This window comes from Leptinotarsa decemlineata, unplaced genomic scaffold (genome assembly GCF_025532065.1).
Source record: "Leptinotarsa decemlineata unplaced genomic scaffold, Ldec_3_MD MMD2_P_RNA_scaffold_12, whole genome shotgun sequence".
NCBI classification, from domain to species: domain Eukaryota; kingdom Metazoa; phylum Arthropoda; class Insecta; order Coleoptera; family Chrysomelidae; genus Leptinotarsa; species Leptinotarsa decemlineata.
In genome coordinates this window covers 12612968-12639531 of record NW_027412526.1, presented here as the reverse complement: position 1 = coordinate 12639531, position 26564 = coordinate 12612968, and the positions used below count along the sequence as shown (strand labels likewise).

The following is a 26564-nucleotide window of genomic DNA, read 5'->3' as shown; positions in this document are numbered from 1 at the left end:
AGAATCTTGTATTCTTATCTGGTAAGAATACATTAAGCTATCTCTACGGAATTTTCAATGAAAGCAGGTGTTCCGCAGGAGTCCTGTTTATCCCCACACCTATACTCTCTGAATACATATGACTTTCCAATGTTGGCAAAAACGAATGTAGGCATATATGCAGATGATACTGCCATATATTCCCATTCTTACTCTAGTGAGATGGCAACACGCGAAATACAGATTCACCTGGATCGGTTAGTTGTACCGTACATGGAGAGGAATAAGATAAAGCTAAATCCGTCGAAGACTGAACATGTCAATTTCACGAATAAATTCACCGACGTGAAGATCTTCAGGAAATTGACGATTCAAGGAAAGTGTGTGGAAGAACAGAAAAGTGCGAAGTATCTGGGAGTTATCCTGGACAAGCGCTTGAATTTTCATGAGCACTTGAGTCTGGCAATTTGGAGAGCAGGAGCGGCGATTAAACGAAACTACCCACTCGGTGCACGAAATTTCAAACTGAGTGTAGACAACAAGCTCCTGATTTACAAGCAAATTATCAAGCCAGCTATGTTGTACGCTTGTCCTGTGTTCTGTAGCCTTAAGAGGACTCCGTTGCGGAGACTCGAGACAATGCAGTATAAGGTGCTTCGTATCGTGATTGTTAATAATCGATATATTTCATTGGAGCGTTTACGAGACATAGCGAAGGTCAAGCCGATTACGAATTTGATCCGAAGGCTTGCTTACAAACACTTCAAGTGGTTTCTTTCAAAAAGTCCACTGACTAGTGATATCACGGCAGTTAGAGTTTATCATAATCAACCCCGCCGTCACGGTGGGGAGACAAGCTATATTTTCATTTGAATGACCTGAATATCAAAACCATGTAATGATGTGCATAAGCCTTAGCGGCAGGAGGCATATTACCTAGCCGTTTTAATAAAGTCTATGTTTCTGGGTGAGCATCAACCCGCTAACATCGCGGGGGGCGTTCCCCACCGCCTCCTCTCGGCGGGGACGTGAGGGCGCGTATGTCTGGAGTCACTTTGCTACTCTACCCTTAAGGTAGAGGTACTCATGAAATGTAGGCATGTAAGTAGTTTATTTTAATAAAAAAGATTTTTTCTTTTGTTTACTTTTGCTTTTGCTTGCTTTTGGTGGAATCAAACGTGCCAAGTCACTTTTTCGTGAAAATATATATAAAAGAGAGACAAATCTCCAACCACTCTTCGATGTTCCAGACTATCAGGGTTGCAAGTGATGTTCTTGTCTCCAATCAGGCGGATGGCTCTTTTCTGAATGGAATACAGCAGCTTCAGGGTATGCTTAGAGGCGGAGCTCCATACACGAGAACAATACTCTAAAGAAGATCTGAATTGAGGTTTATAAAGCATCAAAATTTGCTGAGGTATGTACAGTTTTCCGGTTTGGAACAGTGTTCCAAGCTTTTGAGAAGCAGCCTTTCCAATTCTAGCGACATGATTGTGCCAAGACATATTGGTGTCCATTTCAACCCCAACAAACTTATCGAAGAAGAAAGCGGAATTGTCTGTCCTGACATATTATAACCGGTTCAGAGACATTCATCTTCTTGGAGAAAACCGATGCCTGGGTTTTTGTGGCATTGAATTGAACCTGGTTTCTTTTACCTCAATTCAAAATCACCTCTAGATCCTCATTAAGATACGCAACCTCATACTGCAGGTAAAGATGTGCATCCGCAGCCGATGTCCTGGAATCCAAATGGAATAACGAGACAAGTGTTTTGTCATCAGCAAAGCAAAATATTGTATTCTGGATTTTTCCAATTATTCGTTGATATACAATAAAAATAGGGTTGGATACAATATGGATTCCTGGGGAACACCAGCGATGATGGTAAAAGAATTCGAGATATACCCATCGACGGCCACTTGGAAAGAACGTTCTTCCAGAAAGTTGGAGAGCTATACACAAAAATGATCCAATATGCCACATCATCGAAGTTTGGCCAGCAAACTATTACTCGATCAATTATTTCATGGGATTGCCAATATTGGGCCGTATCTTCGGCCAACACGTTTCCCCAATCTGTCTCCTATGGACTATTATGTAAGGGGATATATTTGAAATAATGTTTTTGAATATTCTACAAGAATTAAGGAAAATATGGTTGTAAAAATATTTACAATTATTAAACACCCTAGATATGGATGAAATCATTTACAGCACGTAAATAACAATTTGATGAAGAGAGAATGAATACCTGGGAGGTAACGGAAATTTCTTCGAACATATTTCGAAATAGTTTTTATATTTTGTGTGAAAAGACAATGCAATGTTTTTGAATTTTCGCTCTTTTATGAAACATTCAAAATAAACATTTTTTCAGTTCATTATTTATTCATCTGAAATCTTGTTTCCAACAAAAACCATGACAGTAAGTCAATAGCTCTGATGAATTTTTTATAACTGTTGGAAATGAAGATTTCGTATACAGTAGTTTTATGCTGGACATACGCATGTTTTATTTTTTCAATAAAAACTGAAGTAACACATGAATAGTGATTTTTTATATATAGGGAATATTTCATGAAAATGAGTCAAAATATTCTTGGAATATCAAAACTATCCTAAAATATAGGGTATTCCATTTGAAAAAACTGTGTTTAGGACCATTTTTATACCTTCAGAATTAGTCATCAATTCTAAAAATCTTGTATTACATTATGGAAATATTATTCCTATATTCAATTTCATAAGAAATCACTGCAGAGCCGAATACCTATTTTTCTTGAGTAAACAAATGGAATTCTCGAGAACGGTTGATTTTTGGAATAGGGTGTTACATTTTAATCAAGGAACTTGGTATAACCGGAAGTGTTGGTGAAAAAGCCATTATTTTCATTCGTTAAAGCATGTTGACAAACATGCCAATGCTATATTTGCCAATTTTCAGGAAATCAATCCTATTATTTCCCAATTACGGCTAAGCGCTAGTCATCGCGCTGTACTCTGTATTTCCAGCATGTTTTAAGTAAAGTGAATATTATACAATTTGAAACAGAAGCAGTTACTGAAACATAATTTTTCCAAAATGCAAATTTTCGAGAGTTGGTGATTTTCATAATGGTTGATTGGAACTCATAAATGTCAGGAAATTATTTTCCTTGATTTTTTTCAAAAACACATATATTTTGAACAACTGAATAAGGAATTATTATACCCGTTGTGTTAATTTTAACTCTGTTGACCTATTTTTCCCTTCCTCCCATACATAAAGTCAGGGAAATTATTTTCTTGGACAATTAATGAAATTTCACTCGTTTCAGTTCATATACTATTTCGTTGGAAAATTTGGAATCGAATGTTTTCGGAAAATATACCATATTGAAATGTATATAATCAAAAACATTTTTGGGTCATTATTCATCTCTGTATCAGTGACATTTTCAATTATAATAATTCCTCGTAGGGCCGATATCCTGAACAATTCTACAAAAATCAAAAACACCCGATTAGGTATAAAGTCACTATACTCAATTACTGGCCAGTTGTTGAAACTGAACCCATTTCGTCAAAACTTACGTTGAATTAAGTTCAGGTGCAGTCAATATATACATCTGAACTTCCATGGATTTCTCATGCGGGGTCGTTCCAAGTTTGACCTTCACCATATACGTTTCTGGATTATCGTTGACTATCATCACGGTTAGAGCTCCTCTTCTCACGAAACTATTTTGCTTCCTGGTGCAGTGTGCAAAAATATTCGTCCCTGCACGGTTCGATGTTGTTCTTGCCTCCAAGACGTTGCTACCCATCAATTTTTTGTGTAATAATGAAAACCAGTATATCTAAAAAATGATAAGATGACGGTGACTCAATAAAGGCAATTCAAGGTAAGGACGGTCGTTCTCATATTCATTTTCATTCATTCTGAAGTATTTTCCAAATAATCAAGACGCGTTTCTCTACAACGGTAGCTTCATCAGTTACTAGTAAACCAAACTATGGCGGGATCAATCATTCATCTAATTGAGTTTTGACATGAAATGTTGATTTTCAACATGGTTTGGCCCACCTAGAGAAAGTGATAGTGGATCACACCAGTCGTTGACCACCATACAGCAACCACTTTTCATCACTCGTGACGATGCGAACCAAAATAGGATCAATTTGATTACAACATAAATCAAGTGGTCTCAAGCTGAAATCATCCACAAGGAGGAACACTGGTTTAGGAGAAAATTCGAAGAAGCCGCATATATGTTGTCCAACAACGCATTAAGCCAAGCTAGCGTAGATATACGTAACGTAAAGCACTCGAATGACCTATAAATAGTCAGATCTCGAAGACCATGTTAGTTAGGAAAGCTATAGACTATGCTGTAGACGACCCCTCCCGATATAGAAGGCCCCGACACTCTGTCGAATGAGGCCCTCATGTCCCCCGTTAACGGATGAATAGCTTTTTCATCCATCCCACCCCAGCCAGGTAGGGGTATCCCGTGAAGGGCGGTACTGATGTCTGAGGACTTCATACCGCCATCCCCTCAGTCATGAACCCATTTGTCTTTCTTTGACAAAAATCAGCTGAAAGGGTAAGGGAGCTGGGCTCCATCCCGATTGAACTGAAGACGTTGGTCAGGGAATAAGTCCAGTTATCACCCGAAGACGATTGTGAATACTAATAATCGAAACGTCGTGAAGTAACTTGGTTTGGAATCTTTTAATTTTCAATTTTCATTTCTTGTTAATAATTTTTAACTTCCATTTCGTATTAATAATTCAATTTTTTGATTTTCTGATTGTTGTATTTTATTTCATTGTAATGTCAGTTTTTTTTCGCTTAATATAATTGTTCTTTTTCAGCTAATCGTTTTAATTTTTATAGAATTTTTTAAGGATTTCAAATCAATTTATATCATATCAGACAATGGAAGCCCGAACTGATGAAATGTACTACTGTTATGTATAATAAATGTAGTCGAGTAGACGAAACGCGTCTAGAATAAAAAAATATTGTGAAAATTGTTTAATTTTTATGGTGGTGGTGGTGTTAATAATTTTCGTCAGGTAACTGGTCAGTCCATTCATATCTTTCATCTGTTTCACTCTTTTACACAATCATTATAATACCCAAGCCATGTAACATGACTACCCTACCAGTTCGTTCAGAAACTCGTCAAAGTTGGATTCATGGAATAAATTACCAACACAAGTGATAAACGTGAATTCCAGCAGTTTCAAAATAGAATCAGTTTTGTTGGAGCACTGTTACGAGGGGTACTATTTATATTTCGGGAACAGCAAATAATAACAATTTTTTTTTAATGAAAACGGCTTTATAGTTTTCAGAAATATTTCCCTTGATGATTAATACACTTTTCCATTCCTTCAAACCATTTGTCAAAGCAGTTTTTACATTCCTCTGAGACACCTTCAAAACATGATTTTTGAACGCTCCGACTACTTCTTCGGCGCTCGTAAATCGTTGACCACGCAGTTTACCTTTTATTCGGAAATAAGAAAAATCAGGACTGTGTGGAGGATGAGTCATATATTCGATGTTTTGACTGCTCAAAAATTCACCTGTTTGACGAGATGTGTGAGAGCTCGCATTATCATGATGAAGAATGATTCGCCGGCGGCGGTTATTTAGTTTTTCGAATTTCTTCGAAGACTTCGTTTCTGGCCCATACGCATATATCCATGATTCATCACCTGTCACGATTTTATACACGTCTTTTGAAGCATGGTCGAACTTTTTAATCATTTCCTGACACCACTTGACGCGAGCCTTTTTTGAGCGATCGATAATAATAATAGTAATAGCATATGCAATCAGCATGTCCAGCATACGTGGTCTCGGCCTATGTCCAACGACATAACGCGGCCCTACATCACCATCTACAGCACTCTTACGGTATTGACGAGACACCGGTGTTGCCCTACGCTCCTGGGGATATTGAATCCGTTGTGGGGAACGAGAAGTACCGAATTTATTGGAACTATTCGTTCACCAACCTCAAGCTCATACACGCTAATAAGCCTGATGTCCTTCTCGACCACCAGAGCAAGACGATATTTGTCATGGAGTTTTCAGCTCCTGGCGAGACGAATATCGTCCGAAAAGAGGAGAAAAAATGGATAAAATATCGAGATTTTCTCTTCGAACTCCGCAGACTCTATCCAGACCACTCTGTCAAGATGGTTGTTCTGATTATTGAAGTCCTTGGTGAAGTGATGCCACCTCTACTCTTGAATCTTAAAATCATACCGGCTTGCCGCAATAAGGCAGAAATCTCAGCCGCTAAGATGCAGAAGGCTGTCATTCTTGGCTCACTGCGCTTGCTCGGGGCACATGATTCTCGGACCCAATGATCACTTACCCCACGGTGTGGGGAGTGGTCATTGGTTGATAATGCTGGCGCGCCCTCACGAATGTATCGGGGCTTCGGGGGATAGGGCCTAACCAGACTACGGTGAAAAAAATAATAATAACAATAAATGGGCTTTATTCATTGCCTTACATTGTTTATAAAGAGGAAGTAGATACAAAAATCAATGAAAGGGCAAAGTTCAGCCGATACTGTTTCACAACTTAATACAGGGGATAGCATGTACTATATAGAAATATAAAAATAATTACCTAGTATAGGTACATTGGTAAGTGTAAAACTAAGAAAAAAACAAAGGTTATAAATTTCAAAGTAAATAATGAAAATCTATTTAGCTCAAATAGGTAAAATATAAAACATACACAAAAGTGAGACAAAAGTAAAACCAAGGGGTTTAAAAAGTTAGTCTGATCGTTTCAACAATTTTATTCTCGAAATCTGTATGGGTAACGAGAAAACGGTTTTCATTATGTTGATCTACAAAAGAAACTATGGAAAATGTATGATTATGATGAACGCACATCATCGGGTATCATTTCTACATGGGGTATTGGAAAGTAAATCTGATATTTCCAATATTATTATTCCCTAAATTTGTATTGTTAATGAGAAAACGGTTATCAACGCGTCAATCTACTCAAGATTCTATTAAAAAGTTATACACCAAATAATCTTAATAATTCTACGTTCAACCTATAGTGATAGGTATTTCCAGCCACAGATAATTAGTGCGGGTGTTAATAATTTCGTATCCCAATCACGGAATTCGTTGGCGATCGAACTACGACCACGATTTAATTCACTATACCACCGATATATTGTGTTTTTTATGGTGCTTCATCGCCATATAAAAGAACTCAGTTCATCGACACATTCTTGTTGAGATACTCCAATTGATTTTCTTAACTGTAAACAAAACACATTTTACCTATTGACATTAGTGTTGCCAGTTCCCGAAATATAAATAGTCCCCTATCATACTTTTCGATTTTTGAATGTACCCGTTTCGAATAGGCAATATTTTACAATTTTCCCTTTCATTGTATTCATTGAGTGTATTCTCAGGTTTTTTGTGTGTAATTATTCATGTGAATAGCTTATCTGGTACTTTGGTACCAGGATGTTTACAAACAAATTCATCAGACTCAATGTTCAAAAAAACAAAATTCTTATTTTCCCACGTATTAATAATGAGTTAACAGTATATACTCACCGGAGTATCAGAAAATAACTCATGCATACGCGGTTGTCTGAAAACAACGTCATATCCAGTTTTGGCAGCATTCCCGATTTGTTTTGCCCAAAGCAGTACAGATGAGAAAATGACTGTTTCAGAAGGCTTTGGTGCTGTCGTCCAAATTTTCACGTTTGGTCTGGAATTTCTTTGGAGGATTTTGTATGACATATCTTTCTCTGGAAAGGTATCTTCTGTGATGTGGGGGCTGAAAAAAATGAGCATGTGAATTTTGTACAGTCATAAATGTGAATTATAATCAATAATAGAAAGTGCAAGTACTGCACTATGAACGTCATACATGAAAGAAGCACCGAAGTGAATAGTTTTTCCAAGCACCCATTCAACTCGAGATGTTAGTACATTAGAATGGGACGAATCTTGAAACTAAATTTTGAACCAGTTAATCTTTACCGATTGAGCTGTGCTTGAATTTCAGTCACATATTTGGTTCTCTAGACAACGCATGATCAACTGAATGCCAAATCCATTCATACACCGAAGAGCTATATAGCTCAAAACTCACAAGAAAAGGTATTGGTGATAATGATTCATATAAAAAATTGTCAGATTAAGACATAAGGATAAATAAGACTCATCTTCTGATAATACTGATTTGGTTAGCGAAATGCGCCTCGAAAGAGGGTATATTTTCTGGTGAGGGACAATTGTTTCAAACAGATTTATTTCACACCAAAGGTTCTAAATTCTACTTATTCTTGTACGTGTACGTGAACGTGAACGTGAGTCGAAATGCTCTGTCGAATAAATATTTATCGAAACGGTCCATACACGAACAGTGAGGAGTGATAAAATCAATCATGATGAGAAAACCAATGAAGGTAACTTTCTTTTGACTGTTGACATAATGAAGCAAATTATAGCAAATGAACTTGAAAAATGTACGAAAACACTTCTTGGAGAAATCTCAATCCTCGGGAATGATATAGAGGTGTTGAAAGACACAAACATTGATTTGATCAGATTATTAAGTAATAGTCAGGCATCAATATGGGATGGAAAACTATCACAGAAAAAAAAGAGTTTGAAAAAGACAAATCCACCGAACAATGGACAGCACAAAAACAAACGAAAAAACACACAATACAAATAAATACTCAACACCGTCAGGGAATATCTACACGTCCAACTATACACAGAAATAAAAGAGAGAATATATCTCAAAAACCAATCGTTGAATCAAATTCAAAGGATTTGGATGGAGATTTTGCCGGTGGTGTGGCTATACGTAGGGCGGTGCAAACCGAAAGCAACATCTGAAAAAGTCAAAGCCTACCTGGTAAAAAAATCACCTGGATATAATTTCGACGTGAAAAAATTGGATACTATTGGACGTTATTCAGCGTTTCGATTCGGCGCGAACTTAGAACTCAAGGACACTCTTTACGAACCTACTTACTGGCCCAAAAAGTTTAAGTCAAACGATTTGACTTTCGTAGATCGACATTTCGGACCTCAAAAAGACCATAATATAATAAAGACGAATTCTTATTCATTATTTTTCTTGCATTCAAATATCTTTAATCAAATATTTTTAATATTTTGCATGTTAATGTAAGGTCACTAGCTAATAAAATTGACGAACTGGAATTCATTGCAGTAACAAAAAATATAGACATTTTGTGTTTGTCAGAGACGTGATGCTCTGATAGCAGCATTGGCTCAATGGTATTAGGAAACTATAAAATTGCCAGTTTTTTCAACAGGCAGAAACATATTAACGGCGGCGTAATGGTGTATGTAAAACATAGAGCATTGAAGTCGTAGTTTCTTGATTGGAAACGAGAAATACTATCTACTGAATTTATATAGACCCCCCCGGGAGGTCACTAGACACTTTCATAGGCAGATTGTTACAAATTCTGAACCAGCATACTAGACGTTACAGAAACATTATAATATGTGGCGATATGAATACAGATAATTTGAATTGATCAAATTGCGCGAAAAAAGAAAAAGACAGAGATCAATTTATTGATGTACTTGAAAGCTATCAATTGTATTTTAAAAATGATAAACCTACTAGAGTTTTTACGAATGAAAATGTCGACACTTCAACATCACAAATTGACTATTTCGCTACAAATATTGATAAGTTTTAGATGAATGAAAAAGTCGTGAAAATGGATCTCAGTGACAATTGTGGTTTGATATTTCAATTAAAGGTAGACTGTTTGCAAAAAAATGAGTATCGAAAGAGTATCGAAAGAGTATCGAAAGAGTATCGAAAGAATTTACAAAAAGAACTACGTGTCAGGAGAAATTATCGAAATTAAAAGAATCCTTAAGTAACGAAAACTACCATCTCTGTATGAAAGTGGCTTAGAAATGAACGAAGTATACTCGAATTTTTTCAATATATTACTATACGCTTTAGATCTAACATGTCCTTTAATAAAAATGAAAATTGATAGGCAATCCACAAAAAATTAATGGATAACAGAGGAACTCACGGCAGAAGGTAGACAATTGAAGGAAATTTATTGTTTAACCAAAGGTGGCCATGATCAAAACGTGCTAGATTTGTATAGTACGATGAAAAAACAATATAGTAAAAATATTAAAGAGGGTAAACGAAAATATTATCGAAACATAATAGACATCAGAGGGTATACAGAATAAAACAGAGGCGAATATTGAAAACTGTTAATTCGCTGTCCGGAAAACGAACATTGAAAGAACGACCACAGGAAATGTATATTGAAAGATATTATGCAACTATGGTTCCAAATGGTTTACAAAATCAATTCAAAAATGTATTAGGTACAACGGATTCAAACGTAAACATGCATAGTTTTTATTTCAAACCTGTTACACCAACTGAGGTCTTCAGTGTCATTACTGAAATTAAGAATAAAAATTCCACCGGAATGGATTGCCTTACTACAAAAATAATTAAATCCATAACTGAATTCATCTGTGAACCACTGGCATTCATAATCAATGAATCTGTTGAGGACGGAACTTTTCCAGACCCACTAAAAATTGGAAAAATAATTTCCTTATACAAAAAAAATAACCCCCTTATAATCGATAATTATAGACCAGTAACCATTCCCAGTGTCTTGGCTAACGTAATTGAAAAAAGTATCTGTAACAAATTATTTCCTTTTTTGGTGAAACACAATATAATCAGTAGCTATCAACATGGACACTGCCCTGGTAAGTCGACGGAAGGAGCGGCTGCAACTTTCCTGGAGCATATTTGTAATGGTATTGACAAAGTTAAATTTGTAGCTGCGCTTTTTTTGACTTATCCAAGGCATTCGACTCCATAGACTCCATTTCTTGCATGGGTAATATATATGAAGTTCAGGAAATTATATATGACATGGGATGATACGAAGTCAGTTACATTCAACGTAGATATCGGAGTTCCACAGGGCTTAGTTTTGGGACCACTGATTTTTCTGATTTATATCAATGATTTACCTCAACATCTAGGTACAAAATCAATATCATTTTCTGCCGATGATACTGCAGTCTCAGAAGGAGCTGATAGTCGAAACTGAACACAATAAGTCGTAAATTTACGAAATGATGTCACACAAATAAACTATAGTCAATGCCGACAAATCTGTGTTAGTTCAATTCTTCAACCAAAAACACTTAGAGCCTATACAGGTTGATATAAATAATGTCACTATCTATCCGTGGGAAACCACAAAATTTCAAGGAATTCATGGCAAGTTTACATAAATTATGTTTGCAAGAGAATCAACACCAGTTTTTACGCATTGATACAACTTAAAAATGTTATGTATGAAAAGCATTTGTTGAACATTTACTATGCGATGGTTTATTCAGTACTATCTCACAATGTGCTTTTGTGCATTCATCTCTTAAAAAAGGATAATACATATGTTGGTCTTTGACACACAGATTCCTGTAGCCCATTTTTAGGGAAAGAAAAATTCTAACGCTACCATCTATATACGTTTATAATTGTCTGCTTTCCGTAAAAAAGAAGGAGTCTGAGTTTGAAATTAATTCAAAGTGTCACAATTATCCAACAAGAAATGGAAATACAGTGTGTAACAACGAAAACTTAACTGAGCCGTTTTTGAATATAAAAAGTAGGATTTTTAAAGAAAGCTCGGACACCTCGATTTCTAATTAAAGGGGGACATCTTTCAGACTAATCAGATTTTTGTAATACGTACCCCTCGGAGGTGTGTGTCCGACGACCCTTATTTAGATAGGGAAAATAGGTCGAGTGGCACCTTGTTTTAAAGATCTTCCGAATACCTTTACAACTCTGATAAAAGAAAATTTTTGTAACGATTAGTTTTCGAGATACAAAATTCAGGGAGACAGGTTCGGTTTTAAATAAGAAAAGAAATTTTCAGAGAAGAGTAGTGAATGACACTAATGCGATTGGAGTGATTGGTCAAGTCATCGCCAATCCCAGGTTAAGTACCAGAGGTTTATCAGCAATGGCCGGAATAAGCCATATGAGCGCATGGAGAATCCTTAAAAACCACAAATTCCATCCTTACAAAATTAAACTTGTTCATGAACTCAATGAGGATGACTTTGACCGAAGACAGGAGTTTTGTAAGGGCATGAGTGAGAGATTAATGCAAAATCCCGAGCTGCTTTATACATCTATTTTTCGGACGAAAGCTCATTTTATTTAAATGGTTGCGTGAACCGTCACAATTGCCGTTATTGGTCGGATAAAAACCCAAGACAATACGCAGAAATACATACCCAACATCCCCAAAAGTTGAATGTCTGGGCCAGAATGTTAGGCAATCATATTATAGGTCCATTTTTCAGTGATGGAAATTCAACCGGTGATGTCAAGATGAATTTATCCATTTTCAACAAGACGGTGCACCACCCCATTATGCCCAGCAGGTTCGAAATTTTTTGAATAATAATTATGAAGGACAATGGATTGGCAGAAGAGGTCCAATTGAATGGCCAGCACGGTCACCAGATTTAACACCATTGGACTACTTTTTTTGGAGATTTTTGAAGTCTAAAATTTATGCTACACAGCCAGCCAATTTGGATGAATTACGTCGTAGAATTATTGATGAATGCCAAGCTATAACTCCTGAGATGTTGAATAATGTAAGAGCAAAATTCGAACAAAATCTTTATTGTTGCATGGAGCGAAATGGCGCACATTTTGAACATTTACTCCAAATTTCCTATGTGAATTACCCTTATTAGGTGTTACTTTTTTCGTGTGTACTTTGAAAACAATTATTGGGATTTATTAACCCTAAAACAGTTTTGTAAACTCTTCTGTGTCATCAGCATTCAAGGAAATCAGCAGGTTGTATTCGTTGTATAGGTAAGTTTTTAGTATGATTCACTTTTTTATCAGAACCATAAAATATCCACGTCAAAAGGCAACCTTCATAAGGAGGTGATACTCAATTTACCCGAAATGTAAGGGTGGTAACCAACCCCATCCCCCGAAAAAATCTACTCGTAATAAACAATAATTCTTACTTTTTTACGAAATCAAATGGACACGTATTAGCAGGTTGTCATAAAAAGCAAAAATTTATTTTTTTTATAAAAGTTCTGAACGTAAATTGTACCTCAAAAACAATTCGATTTATTTTAAAAAGAGTTGAACTCAATAAAAATACCTTTGAATCTTCAAATTATCTCGAAAACTAATCGTTACAAAAATTTTCTTTTAACAGAGATGTAAAAGTATTCGAAAGACCTTTAAAACAAGGTGCCACTCGACCTACTTTCCCTATCTAAATAAGAGTCGTCGGACGCATCCCTCCGAGGGGGTGCGTACTACAAAAAATCTGATTAGTCTGAAAGGTGTCCCCTTTAATTAGACATCGACTTGTCCGAGCTTTCTTTAAAAATCTTACTTTTTATATTCAAAAAAGGCTCTGATAAGTTTTCGTTGTTACACACTGTATAATTAAACTGCAGCAACATTGTACGAGATTGTTCCAAAAATCACCTTCTCTAGCAGGCTCCAAGCTATTCAATTGTCCTCCTTCAAATATAAAGAGTATCCCATTACTATCTACTTTCAAAGGAAAAGTTGAAGAATACCTTTGAGAGGAATGTTTTTATTCTATCAATGAGTATTTTGAGTATACTTCCAAATAATTGTGATCAATGTACTGTAATCTCTATGTTATTTATTAACTTCGTATTATACATCTACATGTTTTTTTCACTTGACGTTTCCTATATCATTGTTAAATGATCATTTCAAAGGAATAAAAACATTAGTATTATTATTAGGATTAAAGAACATAAATGGCGACAAGATTTTATCAAAATTATAAATCGAATCATTAATCAAATAATAATCAATATAATGAAACTATACTAGATTCTATGCCTTCATGCTAACTGGAAACATTCACCAGAAGTGAATAGTCTTTTTCAAACGTTTCATTCGCAGCTCAATATAATTTTCAATGAATCATTTTTCTTTCGAAAGATCAAATTTGAACAAAGAGCGCAATGGCGTACTGAAGGCATCGACATTTCATCAAGAAATCTAAAATCCACCAATCACAATAAAGAAGTCACTAACAACTATGCTGAACAACACAAAAATTGATTAAAAAGTGATTGAATGTGTCAAATGTAATTTTTACAGTGGAAGAAATGCTCAAGCAAATGTAGAATCATGAACTATTATAAACGATTTCAGAGACGGACAAAATAAACAAATATAAACTACAATATCAGTAGACATTCTGAACCATTAATATCTGATAGCAGAAACCCTGACTGATGACATTACCATTCCATATGGCCCCCTCATATATTCAGTTTGTACCACACGAAATCTGCTGAGTTGTAGATGGTGATACGTACATTAAAACACGTCATTGACGAATTATCAATAAAAATTTTTGAAAATCTTCCTGTGTCAGCATCAAATCCAATGGTAGAGTCAATTGAACACTCTTTTTGAACTGGACATTTCCATCATTACTAAAACCACCCTTTGTAATTAATTCCTTCCTATAAAGGCGATGATCTTGAAGATCGTTCGAATTATCGACATAATATATCTCTTGTTCGTTGAAGTTTTTGAAACGTTGAGTCAAAATCGTTCATCGGTATGGATTTCAACCAAAAAAGTACAGTGCCGGATTAGCCACGTAGTAAGAGTAGCAAATGCTACGGACCCCGCGAACCGAGGGGTCTGTCTGACCGTAAAGAAATATCAATTTAGATATAGGAGTGTAAAAATATTTTGCTAGGCTATGCTTCACTGCCACCTGAAAATCTGAAACTAGAAATCGACACGTTAAATTTTATCTGACATTAATCATTTATATTTATTTGTATAAAAATATGTGATTTCATACTTTATTGTCAATTTAGTTTTATGTGTGTTGTATGATATTATATTTAAATAATATTATATATCAAAACTAACAACTTTTTATATTTATACTTATATTTGTGATTTTATATTATCCTATGTGTTTTCAATTTCATATATTAAGTTGTTTATTTTCATATGCAAATCCCCTTTTTATAAATAATTCTCATACTTGGATCTTCTTTTCACCACATACAAGCAATATCTGATGCTTCTGTAGTTTCTACGATGTTTATTCAACTGTATGTATTACTTTAGTTATCTATTTTTGTGATTTGAATCTGAATAAACATTATTATTATTATATTTATTAGATAGGAAATTAATTAATTAACAGATATGACACGTATTTAGATATATCAATCAACACATTCATGTGAAAATAAGTAATTTTACTAACTTTCAACGTTAATGTCTTAATGTTTATAGTGTTGGGAACACTACAACTCCTGAAAAATATTTCGAATTTTTCCTAATACTTTTGAGCAGATTCCTTTAGAAAATTGCGTTTCATTACTTTTCGGCATATAGTATATAGTAGCACCGTACACACGTGTGAAAAGTGCCTCTGTGACTATTACGAAATTTCTAGTGAACTAGTGCGAGTATATTCATGAAATTTGATATGCTGACTCCTCAAATCAAGCTGATTATCGGTGTGTGATCGAACCTTTGATAGTGTTCTTATAAATGCAGTTATATTGAAAAGAGTTTGTCCAACCTGCAATTCTGCCTCTGAGCAGAAAAACCAACTGAAGAAAAACTGTTGATAAGAAACGGCTGTGGATCAATAGTTAAAATTGTGTTCCGAGAACGGGAATAAATAAAAGTGGCTGTGTGCTAATTATCCAAAATTCGCTTTCTCGAAAATGAATGCCTCTGATAACGAAAGAGAAATTTCTACTAGAGATTTATACCAGCTGCTTCTTGTGGCAAATGAAAAACAAACAAGTGAGCTGAAAGCTGAGATCCAACAAGTCGCATCGGTAACAAATACTGAAATTACTACTGTTAAAAAACAAGTCAAAGAGCTAGAAGAGCGCTGTATTTGGTTGGAAAAGAAAAACAGGAAGAACAACATTGTTATATTTGGACTGTCAGTATCAGATTTACTACCTGACACACTCAAAAACCTCAACGATTTACTAGGAACAGAACTCACCGTCAAAGATATAAACAACATTTCATATATTGGTACAGGGGAGAAAAAACCAATCCTTCTAGAATTCACATCTTTCCTAGGGAAAAAATCCATTTTAAATAACACATTTAAATTAAAAGGGAAGAATATATCGATTGCCAACGATTTAAGTAAGAAGGACAGAGAGGATTATAAAATTCTGAGACACCACCTGAAAATAGCCAAAGAAAACAATATAGTGGGTGCAAGAATAATAAGGAATACATTGTTCCTAAGCGACACTGAGAAATACTCTGTTGAAGAATTGAAACAACGAAACGAAGGAGAGAGTAGCAGCGAAGAATCTCAAACAGGAAACGAACAAGAAGCCTGCTCTATTACCACATTCTGCTCTCAAACCCAAACTGGTGGAAAAAACAAGGGAAAGAAGAGAAAGAAGGGAAAGAGAACTCTACTAGACACTATCCACTCCAGGCACTTTACACGTTCTCAAAAGACGGACTGAAGAATATAAATCATATCTGTTTAGCTCAATTTGTGAGTCTTTCTGCTTTCTTTTGCACTTAGTATCATTAGTATCATTAGTATTACTATTATTTAATTTTTTGTCATAAATTTTGTTCTTATATATCGTCAAATTGTTTTTGATTACTCCTCATTATCAAAATGGACCCTTATATTAAAAACTATACACATATAACAGTTGATTCTAAGACCATTAATAACATAAAAGATTTCAACGATGAATATCCTGCAGCCACAAGCAAAGACTTTAAAATGATCCACTTCAACATTAGAAGTTTAGCGAAACATTTTGATGAATTATCTGTATTTTTGAATAATCTCAAAACATCATTTCACGTAATTGTGCTTACAGAAACGTTCAATCTCTTTGATCCATCAAAAACTTTTAATCTCCATAAATATGATTTATTATACAATGGGGGTAATTTAAATCGTAATGACGGCGTGGTTATATACATAAATACTGAACTTAACTATAAATTCAAAATTATACAGATTGGTGACATCAAGGCGTTGGAGGTAAATATATCTCAAAATTTCAGGAATATTAGCATAACTGCCTTATACAAATCCCCCAGCGTAAGTCCAAAGTTTTTTAATGATGAATTAATTCAATATTTAGAAAAACGCAAAGCCCATGATATACATATATTAACAGGTGATATTAACATTGACTTGTTAGGCGAGGAAGATTACATAGAGGAATATAAAAATATCCTAAATACATACAATTTCACGTCCTTTATAAATAAAGTGACAAGACCTCTGAGCAAAGCGTGCTTAGATCACATATTTTTGAAAGGAAACCAACAGATAGAAAATGACACAAAATCATTCATATTCCATTATGACATTACAGACCATTTTCCTATAGCGATCGTTCTTCCTGGTATACCCGAGTTATCAATTAGCCAGAATAAAACTCATTTTAAAAACTTTCTTGATTATGAAAATCTTAAAATAGACCTTGATAGGGAAACATGGGAGGAAATCTATGGATCAGATGATTTAAGTTATTCCACAAGAACCTTCATCGATAAATTGAAACACTTTATAGAAAAAAACACTAAGTCAATAAGAATTACAAAAAGGAAAAACAGAATAAGAAAGGAATGGATTACAACAGGAATTCTTAAATCAATTGATGAAAAAAACCAAATGTATCTAAAAATATTGGAAGACCCAAACAACATTGTTTTGAAAAAAAAATACAAAAAATACAAAAATAAAATCAGCTCGCTGATTAAAATTTCGAAAAGAAGATATACAAATATTTTGATAGATACAAATAAAACTAATAGTTCTAACTTGTGGGAATCAGTTAACAAAATCTGTGGTAAATTGAAACCCAAAACTAAAATAGAAAAAATTAAATTGAGTAACAATTATATTTTAACAGATAAGGTAGATATCTCTAATAGATTCAACGACTACTACAGTGAACTTGGCCAAACCCTTTCGGAAAAAATAGACCAACCACAAAATTACATTAATGAAAATCACAATGAACCAAACACAATGTACCTATATGAAACATCTGAGGAAGAAGTAAATTTAGTCATAAAAAATCTTAAAAATAAAAAATCTCCGGGATGGGATGATATTCGTGCTGAGACTCTGAAAAAAATTTCAAGCCAAATCAGTTCACCACTCACTTATTTGATAAATGAATGTTTTCGAAAAGGATGTTTTCCAGACTGCTTAAAAATTGGTATAATTAAACCACTACATAAGAGTGGGGACAAAACCAGTATAGGCAATTATCGCCCTATATCCCTGCTGTCTATCTTTTCTAAAATTATCGAACGAATTCTGAAATCAAGAATTAGTAAGTTTTTAGACAAGTTCCATATAATATCTGACTTACAATACGGTTTTAGAAAGGGAAAATCGACAGAAGATGCAATACATCATTTAACCCAACAGATATATGAAGCTTTGGATTCTAAAGTTCCAGCAATTTGTATCTTCGTCGATCTTTCAAAAGCGTTCGATACAGTATGCCATAAACGACTTTTGGAAAAGGTGAGACAGTATGGACTTAGAGGTAATATATATGAACTCCTTAAGAGTTATCTCTCAGAAAGGATACAATATGTTAACATTGATGGTGTTATCAGCAATCCCAGGAAAGTAACCTTTGGTGTCCCTCAGGGAACCGTTCTGGGACCCTTACTTTTTACAATTTATATCAATGACATGATGACATTGCACACGAAGGGGAGAGTCCTTAGTTTTGCTGATGACACTGCAATATTCTACCAGGCAAAAACGTGGTATGACCTAAAAAGTGATATTAAAAATGACTTCAAAATATTCAAGTCTTGGTTTCAGTTCAACAAACTCACTTTGAACTGTGACAAAACACAATATTTACCATTCACATCTTACTCGAACAACTTACCAAACCTTGGCTCCCTGAATATAGACAATAACACACAAATACCTGAAGCAACAACAGTTAAATACCTAGGTATTATACTTGATCGACACCTTCGATGGGACAACCACATAAAAAATGTTGTCAATAAAATAAGGGGCCTACTGTCTAGATTCAGGTACCTGAGAGACTTCCTCGATTTAAAAAATCTTAGAACGTTGTATCTCTCTTTGGTCCAGTCGCTTATTAGTTATGGTATTTTGGGATGGGGTGGAGTGGCTGAACACCACTTACATAACCTGAATGTAATTCAAAAATGGATTATTAAAATCATCTACCGAAAGAATATTGACTTCCCAACTGATTCCCTGTTTCAAGAGAGCCAATTTCTTGATGTGAGGCAGCTTTTTTGTCAAAGTGTATTAAATAACATCCACAAGAAAAAAATACTAGTAAATACTCTAGATCATAATTATGAAACAAGAGGGAAATCAATGTATACCTGCACAAGTGCAAAAACAATTGGTCAACGTTCATGTAAATACATCGCTCCGAGGTTATACAATCTACTACCAGCTAAAATAAAAAGAATAGACAAATTCAGAAAATATAGAGATGAGGTCAAAGATTGGATAATGCAAAGTGGAAGAGACATTTTTAACAATCTTATAAATCTAAAATACTTACGATGAAGCAAAAAAACACAAATTGAGAGCTCGTTTTCATTTAATTTTATACTTTTTTTATATTCTTTATCTTCTTTATTTCAATATTTTTACAATTATAGCTAAAGTTTTTGGTTGAAGAAATCCTTAATCAGGATAGCACGTTACAGGATAGGACCCCCGTCTTCCCTTGCTCGTACAAGTTTGTCGAAGACTTCTGAGGGTTGCTCGTAGAGGTGTGACCGGTTGACGGAGGGAACAAATCTATTCAGTTGTTAAGTGGCTCTGCTGGTTATATGTGTATACTGATATATAAGTAGTAGATATATTAGATGTGTGAAACAGTTAGTGTTTACGGTTATGTGCACTATATATGTATGTATATATTTGTTTGTTTATTCTAGCATCATCACATACAAGTATCTTGAATACTTCCGTGATGTTTTCAATGTTTACTCATTATTCATGTAACACTGTTTTTCTTTATGAACTATTTCCTTGAATAAACATTATTATTATAAGGTAATATTTTTTAGGCGCAAATATTTAAAGGGCGTGTTCGGGCCATGAAACTTTTCACAATGAACTTATGTTAAAAAATCAAAACGAAATTTCGGTTCCCCATACAAAATTGCTGATCAGCTGATTAATTTCCTATGGGAAGACCAAAATTTTGCGACCTATGTTTCTTGGCGAAAGTTGTTCAGTTTCATGGCCCGAAACATCCTTAAAACATTAACGCTCAAAAAAGTATGACCTTACTTATATAATTTCTAATATATTTCGATAAAAAGGCGAACTGTTTATTTTTTTAACTCAGTCATGATCTGTGGTTGCTTAATTAATTATAAAATATACATTAGTTTTATGAGTGAAACTTCGAGATTATTGAGAGCTAGTGACGGTACTATGCCTATTAATTTTGAGCTAGGTGTTGCTTAAAGAAGTCGATATTGAAAGCGTCATCTCTGAATTTGTCCAAATTAAATCCAGAAAAGTTTCATTGTAGTAGTTTTGTTTTATTTAATACCCTTGAGAACCTATAGCAAACTAAGGGCTTCGTGACAGAATTGCTACAGGCCTCGCGCTGGCTTAATCCGACACTGCAAGTCCCTCCATTTTTATATGAAGACTGCAGCAGTGTTTTGTGAATTTTTCCAAAGTATTCGATTGCGTAAATCTAAAAATTTTGCTCGAAACCTGCACCATTATGGAATAGAGGGAATTACTCAGAAATAGTTCGAGACATATCTAACTGGCAGAAGACAGTTGGTTAAATTTTCTACTCTATTTGAAATCACTCATATAACACACGGAGTTTCGCAAGGTTCGATGCTATATTTCTCCTTCACGTCCTATTTCTCCATCAACGGCTTAACAATTAATAAAGGGGGTAAATACACTTCATTTGTAGATGACACCACAATATTATCGCAAAAAAGTAATACTACAAAACTTTACAATGCGATTTGCTTAGATATCAAAAAAATTACGGATTGGTGTAATGAAAATCTCGTAGCGTTCAATATTTCGAGCATCATTTGTAGTGTGGATGATATTTCTTAAGCTTCAAATGCTTATGTATTTGAGCATGCTTAATGCAACAAATTTCAAATTAGAGAACAAACAAAATTATGTTAACGTATTCAAAACAAACTTTGTTGTTTTCACTAAACAATTTCACAAAAACGCAACACGTTTATGTCCCAGTTTCCACATTTGACAAAATATTTAGTAACGGGGAGTTATTCATTCCACTTGATCATTCAGTAAATTACCCGAATTCCTGAATTTATTGATTTCTAAACATTCTAGAAGATTGAGTTGCAAACTCTTCTCTTCTAAATGTAACACATCGTATTCATGATTGAACTCATGCCCTTCTGCTAAAAGGTGGTTTGCAACTGTGGAATTGGTCTTTCTATTTACAAAACTACTTCTGTTCGCTTCAATTCTCTGGGAAAATGTTTTCCCTGTTTGGCCAATATACAGTCAGTGTTGGGCAAGAGCCACAAGTAAGCTTATATAGTCCTGATCTATCCGACACCGAACTTTTGTCTTTATTGCTTTTAATTGTCTTTATTGCTTTCGATAAATTTGCTTGGACTATTATTCGTTCTGTAAGCTACGTGTCCGCATTATGTCTTCAAAAAACAGGAAATATTATTGGTTGGTTCACCCAAATATGACAATGTCCATATGACCAGGTCCATGGCTTGCTTTTGTAGTTTGGAAAGGATGGAGTCTACCTTATAACAGTTTTTAACCGCGGTTTCTTCGATCTGGAAATTACTCTCAGACAGTGAAATATTCAAAAGTCTGTGAAGCATACTATTGAATGCAGGTAAGGGGTGTGTGGTGGAATTATGTTTGATAATGTCCGTGTAAGATGAATTGTGGAAAATTGCAAATTCATGTTTATTGTTATTTTTCGTAATGGTCAAGTCGAGGTAATTTATTGAATTATTTTTCTCCCTCTCAGTGGTGAATTTTATCAACGGGTGGATGGAATCGACATATTTGATGAACTTCCTAATTGCCTATCTGTACCAGTAAAATAGACTGAGATAATATATCATCTGCGAATCTGTACCAGTACAAGAAACTGTTAGTTGACTGATTATTATGGATTTCATACTATGTTATCTATGAAAATTTTAGCCAGCAAGGGACTCGAAGGGTTCCCCATTATTAGTCCTTCACTGCATGAATAGAATTTTGAGACAGACAAATAGTAACAAAATCTAAAATTTCCTGTTGTATCAGTAGATTCACGTCGTTTTTGTCTCAGAAACACTCAACCAGTCCAATTGTTTTAATTGTCGGAATACTGGGAAATAAATTTTAGACATCAAACGATATCAATTTTGCGTTATCAGGAAGAATTACGTTTTTAATATTATCCACTGATCGATAGAAATTATTTATACTGAATTTCGGCTTGAAATTGGTATAGGTTTCGATCAATTTTATAAGGATTTCTGAGATTACAAACGACAGGTCTAATTGGGTAACTGGTTTTGTGTAATTTAATAAGAGAATACAGATTTGGTAGTTGTGGATTAATGATCAATGCTCTATATTTATCCTTTCCATTCACAACCAATTCTTTATTATTTAACGGGTTTTCTTAACCTTTTTCTGGTACATAGTTGTAGGGTCAGTCCTCAGAATATCATAGCTCCCTGAATTAAGGAAATCTAGAGTTTTTCCAACGTAGTCATTTTTGTGTAATGCAGAAACCGTTCAACCTTTATCTGCTCTCGTAAAAATCATTTCATTATCATCAGCTTTTTGCTTAATTGATTTTGCAATTTCAATTTCCCCATTAGACTGAATTTAATCAACAGATTCAGACTTCAAAATATTTGCCGCGACATGTTTATTATAATTACAAGTACCTCTCAGAGCCAGCTCCGTTTCTATACCTAATCATTCTATGGTCGTAGAATGAATATATGGTTTTATGTTATGACTGAGACCTATTTCTAACAATCTCGTTTCATGTTTCAACTATGTCGTTATATGAGATTTCGATATTAAAGACACTTTGTTCAGAAAATAAACATAGATCTCAAATTTCTTCAACTGCCTTCAACTATGTCACTCGTAAGACGCTCAATTTCAATTTTCACTCACCCATATCTACCTTAATCAAAAATTCAGTAACATACATTGGTTTCAAGATGTACACTACCAATTTATTTGAAATGCATAGTAAACATGCATCCGTTCAGAAAATCTACTGAAGATTTCCTTGTTGATAGACCCCATTATAGTTTGCTAGAATTTTATTATGATCACTTTGATTAGGTGTCTGTACATATATAAGTATTTTTATCTATTCATCGATTTATATTGATATGTAATATGATTATATTGATATGTGATATCATTATATTGATATGTAATATGAAAGTTGAAAGTGAGACATGAAATGAGTCTCACTTTTAACTTTCATATTACTTTTCCTTTCACAGTACAATAGTACAATTTACAGATGATGACCATCCAGTACCATTCTGTCATGTAGACATCATTATTATTATCAACCAATTTTTTTTCAATTATTGTCATCATCATTTTCATGATAATATTCAGTTAGTAGGTAGGTATGTTTCAATTTCTCTAGAATTAAATATATATTCTGAGCTTTTAATCATTTCAACCTAAGATGGTTTGAAAATTCATTTCCTGGATAAAATCGTTTTCGACCTGATGAATATCCAGGAGTCTAAATGAACATAAAATTTTATTCGGAGTAGTCAGAGTATGATACAATCTGGAGTGGTTGTTGATTTTCAATTCAAAATCCATATCAATCATGAGACAAAATTCATTTCCAACTGTCAAGAAAATCATTATTGAATAAATTCAGATTTCCTTCACAGAATCTCAACCTCTTTTTCAATAGTTTCTAAAGCTCATCATATATTCTTTCAATATATCATTTTGAACGTTTGAAATATAAAAATTTGCGAAAATTTTAGTAACTTTGTTGAAACTTACGGTTCCCACATCACTGCTGTCACTACATCTTTCAACTCCACCATCATCTTTTCCATACGATCTGCGGGAAATTGACTGATGTCACTCCCAACTATTTTCCATGTTTCATTTCGTTCGGTAAAACCTTCCAGAACGTCATGGAGTATATTAAGATCCTGTTCATATATCATTTCAGTCTTGTTCGTGGAATCTGAAAGCAAAAGTCCCTTCAATTATTTTAGTTCTTCACACATTCATCATCAATTCATTCATAAATTTTCTATAGACTGAAGAGTTTCGCCAGTGCCAGTGATACAGAAATCAGGTCACTGTATGCGACGAACAACTCTTCTGGTAGAAGCTGCAGCCATTATGATGCTGTTGAAGAGCCATGGTCGATGAATGAGTACGTTGATTGCTAATTATTTTTTCATTCATCCACCCAAACATACCACATAGGTCTAATTACAAAGATAACTTTATTAATCACAAAAGAATACACATATAAACATAAGCGAGTTGTTGACGTGGTCAACTAATAAATGTGATGCTCTTACAAAGACATAACAAGTTGTACAATGACATTTTTCCTTCGGTTTCTCAGGAAATCATTCCAATCTATCTCAATTATTAGATCCCGCAAGTGGGGCACCTACAGAGAACAAATTCTGTATATAAAACATTGTATTCGATCATGTTCTTCTGAATAAACACTAACTTTCACTAACGGTAACGAATGAGGTGAGTCTACTCTTACAAAGCCTATGAAAAAATTATATTGAACGTTTCTTACTGTCTTTTTTTTGGTTTATAACCTTCCACAAGCTGAATCACGAAGTACAGAATATATATTCCACTCTTTCAAATATGAATTTTTGAAAAAACTGAAAGGAAATCCAACAAAGTGGGGTTTTTTGAGGACAAAACACAAGCACTGCAGAAAAATCCTTTAGGCCGCCCTCAAAACGGTGCCTGTGTGAAAGAGTAGCGATTCACTTTGGATTTGAATCGCTGGAGATTAAATCCATTTGGAAAAACGTTATCAAGAAGTTTATTCCACATAAACAAATCTCCAACCTTTCTTCGATGTTCCAGGCTATCAAGGTTGCACGTGATGTTAGCGTCTCCAATCAGGCGGATCGCTCTTTTCTGGATGGAATCCTGCAACTTCAGGGTATGTTTGGGGGAAGAGCTCCATACATGAGAACAATACTCCAAAGAATGTCTGATGTGAGCTTTATAAAGCATCAAAAGTTGCTGAGGTGTGTGAGTTTTCTGGTTCGGAACAGTGTTCCAAGCTTTTGAGAAGCAGCCTTTGCAATTCCAGCGACATGATTGTGCCCAGACATATTGGTGTCCATTTTAACCCTCAACAAACTTATCAACGTTTTTTTGAGTTATTTGAATTTAAGAGTAGGGTAGAATGGGGAATGGCGGTCACTTAAGCAGGAATCGAAATAACTCATTTCTTATATGAGCAAAGGCCAAAGTGATTTACTTACTGAATAGCTAATTCACTTCACTTTCTGTATATAAAATACAAATACAAAGCTTTGTATGGTTTTTTATATTTTTTTGCCTTTTAGTAAAGCTTTCATTGACCGCCATTACCCGGACTTTCGGGTAATGGCGGTCAGCAGGGGGGGAGGGGTAATGCCAGTCAGTCAAAAAATATAAGGTTTATTCTAAGGTTTACTTTTAAATTAAAATAAAACAATAAAATATTGAGTACTATTAAAAAGTAAGTAGGCAATTCAAAGTTTGCAAAACTAATTTAAGTTATTACAGTTCATATTATAAGAAATTTCAAATCAAGACGCTTCCATTTTTTATCACAATAATCACATGCATATTTATCAGGGGAATCACAACCGGAACAATTTTTGTGAGCCCACTGCCCACAACTTCGGCATCTATACCACATTCTTTCCGAACTCTTTACAGATGCGATATATCTCTTCTTCATTTCCTGAATAAATATCGTCAACATTATTGTCGTAACAAACATTTTCAAAACGCCTTTTCATTTTTGAAGCCAAAAGTTCCTCATCCGAAGAAGAAAATTCTGAACTGATTTTTGATGCCTTGATATTTTTGGATTGTCTTGTCTTGACATTCTTGGCTTGTTCTTTAATGTTTTTTTTTGTAACCTTTGTTTTCTTCTGACCAGATTTATAGCCAGTTCTCTTATTCTCCTTCATTACTTTTTCTTTTCGTTTTTTTCCCTTTATTTCTAATTCTTCTTTTACAGGTGTTGCTGTCAATATGGCGGAGTGTTGTTTGGTTTTCACACGTTTTGTAGCTTTTGTTGCTGTTGGAAGTGGAAGGGACCTGGAAGGGAATTATCCATTTCAGGCGGAGGTATGGTATTCTGCAGTTGGTTGCTGGTTTCTGGTTCAGAAG

General features: G+C 34.5%; 1 protein-coding gene across 1 annotated transcript in view; it reads right to left on the bottom strand.

Moving 5' to 3' along the window:
• Positions 1-26564, bottom strand: part of LOC111513234 (uncharacterized) — a 70737-nt gene that overhangs the window by 27872 nt on the left and 16301 nt on the right. The window contains exons 3-5 of the mRNA XM_074174418.1: positions 24183-24372; positions 7582-7810; positions 3556-3821 (exon numbers count right to left, since the gene is read on the bottom strand). Coding sequence (XP_074030519.1) covers positions 3556-3821; positions 7582-7810; positions 24183-24372 — 685 coding nt within the window. The remainder of the gene's footprint in view (positions 1-3555; positions 3822-7581; positions 7811-24182; positions 24373-26564) is intronic.